This window comes from Atta cephalotes, assembly GCF_000143395.1.
Source record: "Atta cephalotes unplaced genomic scaffold scaffold00035, whole genome shotgun sequence".
Taxonomy (NCBI): domain Eukaryota; kingdom Metazoa; phylum Arthropoda; class Insecta; order Hymenoptera; family Formicidae; genus Atta; species Atta cephalotes.
This window is the reverse complement of record NW_012130099.1, coordinates 2,173,681-2,185,405: the sequence shown is the minus strand read 5'-3', so window position 1 is coordinate 2,185,405 and position 11,725 is coordinate 2,173,681. Positions and strand designations below refer to the sequence as shown.

At 24.3% G+C, this 11,725-nt stretch overlaps 1 protein-coding gene across 1 annotated transcript; it reads left to right on the top strand.

The window, feature by feature from the left end:
* The first annotated feature begins 5,196 nt into the window (after positions 1-5,196).
* Positions 5,197-10,238, top strand: LOC105621674. The gene is made up of 7 exons (XM_012203142.1): positions 5,197-5,401; positions 6,536-6,781; positions 6,902-6,997; positions 7,869-7,979; positions 9,326-9,570; positions 9,686-9,845; positions 10,105-10,238. Exons 1-7 carry the CDS (start codon positions 5,197-5,199, stop codon positions 10,236-10,238), a joined length of 1,197 nt encoding a protein of 398 aa, XP_012058532.1.
* The last annotated feature ends 1,487 nt before the right edge of the window (positions 10,239-11,725 follow it).

Genomic DNA, 11,725 nt, shown 5'->3' with positions numbered 1-11,725 from the left:
AAAGAAAGTAAGTAAGTATAGTATAACTAACTACACAAACGAAATAAGTACTATAATATATACTACTATATACATAGTCGATACTACTAGATATATATATATATATATATATATATATATATATATACATACACACATATATATATATATATATGTACCCAGCAAATGAGAATGGATTAAAATGGATTGAAATTTTTTTCCGAATATTGCATATTTTAAATAACGGATACTTTTTTTGGATTTAATTGGATTCAATTAGATTCAATTAGATTCAATTGCATGCAATTGGATTGAATTGAAAAACTGCATTTCCTATTTAAAATTTTGAATTGAACAATATTCACAATGTGTGCACAGAAAAAGCTAATATTATTTTTAGATTGAAAGGCAAGAGATATGTTCCATGCAATTCCTATAAATAAATAAAAATGCATTCAGGATTGAAAAGCATTCATTTTAACATTGAATCAATATTTCTGAAAATCTGAATCCATTTCAATTCATTTCAATCCATTCTCATTTCCGCTGTGTAGTACACATATAACTACGCATGCGCGCTCAAAGTATAAATATAAATATATATATATATATGAATTATAAAAGTGAGAGCTTCGATTTTCTATCTCTCTTATTCTCGCATATCTCCCATTTAAGAAAAATATTTGAATAGCAATATAAGTATAATATTTCATATGGGATATATTCGTATAAACTTCGATTTTTATGCTGCGATTATAGTTAATTTGAGCCAATCGTTCCATTCGTTCTTTTGATAAATTTTACCTATTGGGTAAGCACGGTTATCCAATCGCAAATCATTGCCAGATTTATCTAACAGAAAAAATAAAATTTACCAAAAAGTACAAAAGTTACACCGGTTCTTTGTGAGAACATTCGTATAATCGCATCTTGTACATATACAGAATATCTCTCATCAGTATCTCGTGCGGCCGCATTAATGTTATATATTAACGAACATGATACAATTTATATAAATATATCTCCGATACTTATAGATATTGAATTGTATATTTTCAGAATATACTTAGAATATAGAAATGAACATTGTGTACGTAAACTAACGCCATCTAGATAATTCTAATTTCGATCCATGTGAGTTCTGTGCAGTTACGAGAAAGACGCAACGTGATTTTGTTTGAGGTAGAATTCCTTCTTTTTTACTTAATATTACATTCGATATTATATTATCTGAAAATATCGGAGATATTTGTATAAATAAATTATATCATATTTGTTAAATGTATGTAACAATTATGATAAAACTTTATCGTATACAAATTTGAGGTTATCCTTATTTGTGAAAATAGTTTCTTTTTTTTAAAAGGATACCTGACTGCCAATTCTTTAATTAATATGAATAAAATAAACTTGATGTGTTTAACTTGCGAAAATCTTTTCTTCTTTTTCTTCTGAGTTTTTTTGAGTGGCTTCCAGTCCCTCAACCAGTAACCGATTCAGCCAAACGATATTCGGCAGTAGAAGCGCTTAAAGGTCATCTAACATTTTTACAAAGTCTAATATCAAATAATAGAATGAGAAACAGTTTTTTGAATATAAAATCGTATATTTATGTGTGCGTGTCATGTAACTGTGTGCAACAGTGTGTTAAGCTCTGCACGTTTCTCTCTGATTATATTACAATAGATCAATTCTACCTGCAAGTAAATTTATATAGTAAATATAAGGTATTAAATTCAGAGAATATTCAAGAAATTGCAACTCTATTATTATCCTTTTTATATAATAATATAAGAGTTAAATTTTTCAGGCTATTAAACTTTTCAAATTTACTTTGCATCTTCCATGAAGAATAATTTCGAAATTGTATATATAAATATAATATATAATTTTTATATAATAATATAAAGGTGTTTTATTTAAGTGATACAGTTATCTTCTAAAAAAAGCGAAAAAAAGTACGGTCTAAAAATTATAATTAAAAATAAATATAAATAAATATTAATGATAAAATTAACTTTCGAAAATCGATTTTTCAAGATAACATGGTCATTTACATAATGTTGTCACTTTTTAAATGAATTTTTACTATTTTTTTTTTACATAATTCTATGGAAATGAATTTTTTATCTGTATCTTTTTCTCTATACGAAAAAGAATTAAATTTTATATGGATAATACTAACAGTATTGTTAACAAAAAAGGAGAAGTTTTTCACAATCCCTTACGTGAAATTCGTATCTGAGAAATTCTCTCCAATTATTATGTTCTGTAAATTAACCTATTCTATTCTGAATTCGCTTTTTGAAAACGAAATGAAAAATTTCATTAAAAAAGAAAAGGATAATTTGAATCTATTATGCAAGAATCTAGTATCAAAATGTAGTCTATAAGATCTCTTATGATAATTGCGATTACTAGTTATATAGCCCAGTAAATGAGAATGGATTGAAATGGATTAAAATGGATTCAGATTTTCAGAAATATGGATTTATGAATGTTAAAATGAATTCTTTTCAATCCTGATACATTTTTATTCGTTTATAGGAATGGCATGGAGTATATTTCTATGCTTTTCAATCTAAAAATAATATTATAGTATTTTGTGTGCATCGTGAATACTGCTTAATTTAAAATTCTGAATAGGAAATACAATTTTTCAATTCAGTTGAATCTAAAAATAATATCGGCTATTTCTGTGCATCATGAATACTGCACAATTCAAAATTCTGAATAGTAAATGCAGTTTTTTAATCCAATTAAAAAAGTTTTTCTTTTAAAATGGGCCATGAATATTATTCAATTCAAAATTGTGAGAAAATTCATTATTTCATTAATTAAAAATGCATTATAAATGCTATTTTATTCAGAAATATGAATAAGAAATTTTTCATTTTAATTCAACTAAGTTAAAAAAAAGTTGTACCGTAAAAATATATCATGAGAATTCTCCTTCAATTAATAGTTAAAAGAAACATAAAAAGAATTCAGAAGTAAATATAGAAGTAACAATAAATGTTATTTATATAAATTCTTTATTTTTAATTAATAAATTAATTGCTTTTATGTATATTAACACATTTCCTTTATTATATAGCATATATTTTTTGTATAAAAGTTTTAAGATAATAACTATAATTATATAACTCGAATTTCATATAATTATTACTTTAATTTATTTAAACTTTTACATATATAAAAATATTTATATTGAATCCAATCTATTTTTATGGATTTAAAATACGGATTCAGATGGATTGAAAATTTCCAATCCATTTCAATTTATTTTCGTTTGCTGAGAAGTCAAACAAAAAGACAATTAAAGAAAAGATTACAGGAACACGATATTAATAGAAGATCTAAATCCAACCACTGCATCGATCATAATCACAATTTTAAGTGGGATATTGAAATTTTGGAAATTTTGGATTGAATCTTCTTATAACAAGAGATTAATGTCCATATAAAAGAGATGAAATGGTCCATATAAAAAGATAAAAACATGGAATTAATAAACAGGATGATGGAATCTCTGCCAGAAACATATTTTAACATCATACATTCTCTTTCCCCTTCCTAATACTTCTCTCCTTTCTCCTTCTACATGTTACTGTCTTCATGTCTATTTGTCTCCTTTTTAATTCATAATGTTATCTGATATTATCAATGCTGTTTCTCTGCTCTAATACAGCACAATGACTTATAAAATTTCTGTATCCATTACTTTACTCTTTTAATTTTTGACTCATAACTTCGACTGAAGAAGGTATTTAGTTTATTTAGTTTAGTTTTGTATTTTAATATGCACTGAATTATTGACTTGTTCATTTTTAATCTATAATTGATATTAATGTTAACATAACTTTAACGGTTTTTCTATTTATTATACTTTTTAAAAATTTTTTTCTTCTATTTGTCTACTTTTAATTATTGTTGTTTCTTTTATATATCCAACAAACGAAAATAGATTGAAATGGATTGGAAATTTTCAATCCATCCGAATCCATATTTTATAATTTTAAATCCATAAAAATGAATTGGATTCCATATAAAAAATTTTTATGTAAAAGTTTAAATAAATTAAAGTAATAATTACATGAAATTCTATAGTTATTATTTTAAAACTTTCATACACAAAATATACGCTAGCTGTATAATAAAAGAAACGTTTTAAAATTTATTATACACATAAAATATATATAAAAGCAATTAATTAAAAATAAGGAATTTATATGTAACATTTATTGTACATATTTACGTAGTTCTTTTTACGTTTCTTTTAATTATTAAATGAAGTAGAATTTATTTTTATTTTTTTTTAACTCAGTTGAATTTAAAACGAAAAATTTTTTATAATTCTGAATAAAATAGCATTCATGATGCATTTTTAAATGAAACAATGGATTTTCTACACACAATTTTGAATTGAATAGCATTCAATCTATTTTAAAAAAAACATTTTTTTTATTCAATGGATTAAAAAATTGCATTTCTTATTCAGAATTTTGAATTGAGTATTCATGATGCACAAAAATGACTGATATTATTATATTTTTAGATTCAATTAGATTGAAAAACTGCATTTTCTATTCAGAATTTTGAATTGCGCAGTATTCACGGTGCACAGAAATGATATTATTTTTAGATTGAAAAGCATAGAAATATACTCCATTGCCATTTTTTATTTATTTCAATTGAGCCATTCGATTAATTTATATTATATTTTTATGATTCTTCTAGTTATTTTGCATATAAAAGTATTAACTTATCAAAAAATCTATAATTCACAAGATATCCATGTTTATATATCTTATTCTGATATATTTTGACGTAAAATATAAGTAATTATCGCAATGATTATAAATTCTTGGAAGAAAAAAATCTATGCAGCGTTCTTTATCCATCTTCTTGAAATTTATATCATTTAAAATTCATAATTTTTACTTGTCTTACATGATTGTTCAGGGTATCAATCATATAATTTTTCTTTTAGAAATATATTTCTTTTAGAAATGAAATAAAAAAAATAAAAAATTTCTCCATTAACTTCATAAAAATATTCAATTTTCATATTTCTGCCTTAGGGAAAAATCACATGGATCTGAAATCATAATTATTAAAAAATGTTATTAGAAAATATTTCAAATTGCCATATGATTGATATGCAATAATTTTTTCCAAAAATACCAAAATAATTTATATACTTATTCAAACAGAATGACCGATGGAAAATTTTACGCAGTCGTTGAATTTGAAGATGGTCCTCAAATAATTCCAAACAATTGGTTGGATGTAAGTGTAATGAAAGCCGTTTGGCCAAATTTTACAAATTACAAGCGATATGACAAAGCGGTGAAGTTAATGGAAGAGCCGGAATCTACCTGGATTAAACATCCCATTCGAAAAATATATGGAATATATAGTAAGCAATGTCATATTATATTCTTCTCTGAGATACTTTATCATTACTTTTCGATATATAATATCGAATTATTGTAGATGAAATAGTTTTTAATAATTAAAAATTTCCGAATTTAACTTTTTTTATATAAGTATCATTATATGAGTGATTTATAAAGTATATATCTTAATAGATTCGCACATGCATAATCTTATTTTTATCACAGTATTTACATTAGAAATCGCTGTTTCTTCGACAGAAAGTAAGAAAATGTGGATGATATTCAAACTTAATCATAATTAATGGCCAAGAAAATATAAAGCATAAACTCTTCTGGAAAAAACCCTGTAAATGATCAAACTATCAGATATTCGAAAAGTTTCGATCTGGTGATACAAACTTCGACAATTTGCCTCGCGTCTTTAGGATATTATATATAATTAATAATTGATAATATTATATTTTGAAAGATATGATTGAAGCAGACTCACATTATTCAAGATATTGCACGCAGCATCAATATTCACTATTCAACTGTTTTCCGACAACTCAAAGTAAATGAGGAAGATGAACAAGTTTAATGAGGCATGTTATTATTCCTTGATAATGCTAGATCGCATCTTGCACTATAAAAAGAAATTGTTAGAATACAAACGCGAAGTTCCCCTCATCTTCTTTACTCTCCTGATTTTTTTTCAACACATTATCTCTTGTTTAAGCATCGGAATAGCTTTTTATGTGAAAAATATTTCAAATAAAAAGTGAACGTGAAAGATGCATTCAATTTGCTCTTCTAATTTTTATGTAAAAGACATTGATGCGCTTATATTACGTTCGAGGAAGATTATTGGATGGAGACTATTTCGATTAACAAGATTATTAGGTTGTCTGGAAAGTTCGTGCCGCAAAAGATTTAAATTTAATAAATGAAATTAAAAATTTAAATCTTCTGCATTTCAATTTTCCTTCAAAATCGGCACGAACTTTCCGGACAACTGAATATATAAAGTATGTCGAATGAAAATTTAAATTCAAAATTAAAAATAAATGGCCATTTCGTCTGTAATAACTTAACTTAATATTAATATATTTGTATATTCTTTAATAATATATGAAAATAATACATGTTTTTATCAGGATTATATTATGTTGTAGCTGATTATACAATGGCACAGCAAAAGTTAAAAGAAGCTGAAAAACTGTCAAATTTGAGTTCCAATGTGGAAAAAGAAAAGTATCTTAAAAAAACAAAAAACATTATAGCTATTAAACTCTTAGACAGTGATAGTGATGAACTGTCAGATGACAATTCTATTAAAAGCCTAAGCCCTCCTATAAAAAAACGTTTCACATATCTCTCTGTTGCAAAAAAACAGAAAATCGCAAAAAATGCACAAGAAGGTAATAATAATACAAAAACATAATAGAAATAAAAAATAGAAAAGAGTATTAATTATAGAAATAATAAACTAAAAAAGGATAGAATGTTTTAATAATGAAGTATCATTTTATGCATTACAGATTTGAATCGCATTCACGATACAGAATATCTAAGCACAGAGAATATTACAACGTTAAATGATTGCAACATAAAAAAAGAAAAAGAAGATGAATTAGGTACGTATAATTTCTGTCTCGAAATAAATTTCAGTGGTAAGACTAATTTGTATTATACGTATACTCGAGAACAATAATTTATCCTCTCCTATATATTATAAGTAAAATAAGATAAAAGATGTGTCTATTTATTTCTATCTATAAGAATCAAATATATCTGTATCATATGTGATTTTTATTAAAAGGAGAAAGATAAACTATTATTCTATTATTCACGGATACATATTTTATATCATGCTTTATATCATAAGTACATAAATACGTAGATATACTTTTATACATAATACATATATGTATATATTATTATTATTATTGCGCAAACAGTTAATTTTTGACATATTTTATAACAAATTTCCTATCAATTTTTCCTGTATATTATAATCTTTATATTATTAACAATTAAAAAGCTTTTTTACAAAGTAAATTTAAAAGAATAAATAATAAATAAATAATTCTTTTTAATTTTTGAGTATTTTATTTTTGTGAAATTTGAATATAAAGTAAAATAATAATAACATATCAAAGAAAAATAAAAAATTAACAAACAAGGAAAAATATTTAAATTTGACATTAAAATTTTCTGAATAATAACCAATATTGAGGTAATAGAAAAGTATTGAATTTTTTATTTCATAATTACAAAAACATAAAATGACTTCAAATGAGACATTGAATTCAGTCATAGTGTACGATAGCAATTATAATTTACAAGAGGTAGGTAAGATAAAAACAGAACTATCGAAATATTCTATTTCATTCCATTTTCTATAATTTTCTACAAATTTACAACATTGATATAAATATAAATATACAATTATACATTTCAGATTAATCAATTTTAAAATTGTACATAATAATGTTAACCTTTTAGCTCCACAAAATATATCCTTTGTTGACATAGAAGACATCCATTCTGAAAATAATGACAATGATAATAACAAGGACCCACTCTCAAATTTAAACTTGAAACTTAAAAAACAAAGTTAGTATACAACTAATTTTTATTTTACCTTCCATTTTACAATGAATTTATTAACAATGAATTTATTTCTTGTACAATCATAATATTATTTATTCTAAAATAATTTTGCATTATGTTTTTTTAAATATTTTTATTCATATATAAAAGAATGGTTAAATGTTGAATATAAAGATGAAATAATTCACTACTTTAGATATACTCAGACAGAAAGAAAATTCTTCGATTAATGTTGTGTCAATGTCATTAAGATCGTCATTAAGATAAAGTTGTCAACAAAACTTGCGTCGAAATTTAATTTTTGACAGGATTGAAAAAGTTATTTTATAAAAATAACTTGTTTTACTACTATTACTATTTTTTTTCTGAGATGTGACTCGTTAATATTACTTCACTGAATTTTAAAAAGTAATTTGTTATCATTACTGTTATTCAAAAAGTAACGAGTTATTACAATTACTTTTTCATCGAATTTTTCTATAGAACCACTTTTTTCAATTAGCCACTAATTGATCAATACGTACGAAATGGTGATACGTCATGTTGATGATTAGTTAATATTGTTATCAAGTCAGCCAAAAAATTGTCAAGTTAAAAAATTATTTCTTATATTGCGATTTTTCTCAATATTTTAGCTATTTGTAATTTAAATAATTATGATAAATATTTTGCAAATAGGATAGAAGAAGAATACATTTCATAATTCGGAAACTTAAAAAAAATTGTTTTTTAAACAATTTATACTGAAAATATTTCAATATCGTTTTGAAAGATCGATTCAAGAATATAATATAAAATATTTTAATTTGAAAATTAATCGAAATTAGAGTAAAAATCAATTAAAATCAACAGATATAAAAAAAATTTTTGATTTTTATTTTCGACATCGAAACGACGTTTTTTTTTTCGATGAATTATTTCTGACTAGATAGATAACTATTGTATATATTGTATATATTGATATAATTATTGTGTATGTAACTAAATCAATGTTAAAATTATAATGAAATAATAATGATAATATTATTTTTTAATTTTCAGATTCAGAATGTGATAAAAATTTATCTAACATTGAAGAAAAAAACGAAGATGATAATAGTGAGCCATTAGCAATACCAAATTTCGAACAAAGTTAGTATATGCAATTATATGAGATACACATACACACACACCCACACACACACACACACGCGCGCGCGCGCGCGCACACGCACACACATTCACTGTATATTATTTTTATTTAATTTTGCAGATTTTTTTTAATCTGTCGAATTTTTTAAAGATTTAATATTTTATTGAATAAAAGTAAATATCAAATTTACGAATAAAATATTTTTAATGTCTTACAGAATTGGATAATTTTCAATGTTTTGTCGTACGGAAACTAATAAATATAGAAAAAACTTTAAAAGTAATAGTAAATGATATGAACATATTTCAAATGACTGTTTTCCAAAAGCTTGCAATTTCAAAGAATGTAGTGGAAAACGAAGAAAATATTGATGTTTTTGCTGATTTACCATTGAAAGACGAAAATGATTTAAAAATAATGGAGAGAAAATTAAAAGATGATCCAGAATATCGAAATCAGATGGTAAGTCTAATATTTTTACTTCAATATTACAAAGTATCTTCGAAAAAATGAAGGATAACAATTTGTGATCTACTCGATAAATTAAAAAAATAATTCTAATTTTTAATAACTGTAGATTAAACAATTAAATCGTATAACGTCTGAACATGTTAGATCATCTTGCATACGATTGATAAAAGTCATATTATCAAACGAATTGGCAGTAGAATATAGTTGGTACGGAGCGAAAAAAAAATTAGTTTTCTCAGCACTGGAGATATGCAAAGTAATAATGAGTAAGTAAAATTTTAAAAACAAAATCTTTATATTTATTAAATAATATTATTTCTTTACAAATTAAGATATTCGTAAATATCTAATGTTCATTTCAATAAACGTTTGTAATTATAAATATTTTTTAGCTAACTCTCGTATATATGTATTACAAATAAAGTACACAATAAATTGTCACTTCTTAAAAATCACATAGAGATATTTGTTCTAATTTGTTAAGAAATAATGAAGATCTAGTAAAAAAAATGTTATTTTTTTCAGGTGTGTTACGAAATTCACATCCATATGCAACAGACGACGAACTTACAAACCCTATTAAAATATGGTTAGCTCATGCAAAAGAACGTTTAAAAAGAGTAAAAGAATTGCAAAAAGAACCGAATGATACTCATTGATGTATACATTGACTTGAATGATACTCATTGATGTATATTATACTTTATTTTATTTTTCTTTCTTTTTACAATCAGAATGAGTGCTATTTTTTGCATTTCTATTCAAGTTCTATATTATATTTCCGTAGAGCCTTTTGAGCAAAGAATAATTAAGAGTCTTCGATCTCCTTTACAAATATATAAATACACACATACAACATATATGTATATTATGGATGCTTTCCAATTACAATATCCCTAGACACTTTTGTGCACACAGCGATACTAGTTGCGTTCCAATTGTCCGTTATCGTCGACACATCTGGACTCAGCCGAGGGCTGTATAAGCTTGTGTTTTCTAGTGATAATTACATGTTAACCGCGACGGCGCGCTAAATGAGGTTGGAGGACATTGAGTGGTCGGCACTTTTACTTTTTTTTATTTAATACAGGCTATATTTAATTTATCCGGATCACAATTCTCAATCATGTACAGCATATACATTCTATTCCAATTGAATCGTACACAATGCTACACTTTATGCATTTCTGTGTACGTTGTGTTAAGATGTGTTAAGCAATTGGAAAGCATCCTATGTATGCATATAAAATTCACTGAACAATTGTTGTCTTTAATTTTTTCGTCTCTGTACATGTTAAATAATAAAACTATAATTTTAATAAGAATTCTATCTAAAAATAGTACAGATATTATATATATATATATATATATATATATGTATATTTTTACATAATTAATTATTGATTATGTTAATCGAAGTTTAATTAAAGATATCCTAAATGAAACACATTCTTTAAATATCTTTTGATCAATAAAGTACCTAACATTAATGTAATAATTAAATTTTTATCAGAATACATATTGAATATTTTATCGAGCGAAATGCATATGTCACATACTTTTGTATTTAAACTTTAAAAAGTATAACAATCTTTTTAACAATGAACAATAAAATATTAATATTTATTTCTACTGGCTACTATAAGAATAAACCTGAAAAAGATTTGTAACTCGTTCTTGGTATTAAAATATTTAAAATCATGTGTAATGTAACGATATATAATAAACAGGTTTTATTTTTGCAAATATAAATGTTAATTTTCATTCACAATTTAATATTAAAAACATATAAATTTATTTACAAAGTTAATGGATCTATGTATAAAAGATAAAAATTGGAAATTCATTTTTTTTTTTGAAAAAAGAAATAAAAACGATAATCATCCTTTAAATATAAGAGTTCTACATCAAATAATCTTAAGAAAAAATATGAATTAGAATCAGAACCGTTATTAAGATAATCGACAGCAAGACAAATGGAGAGGAATCATTCACAGAAGAAAAAGAGCAAAATTTCTCATACAAATATAATTCGTATACCACTCTAAAATGCGATTCCTATTCACCTGTACGAAGCACATGATGTATGGAGTATATTATACCTGCGAGGTGTGCAACGCTAGAATAAGTATACATAAGTAATATT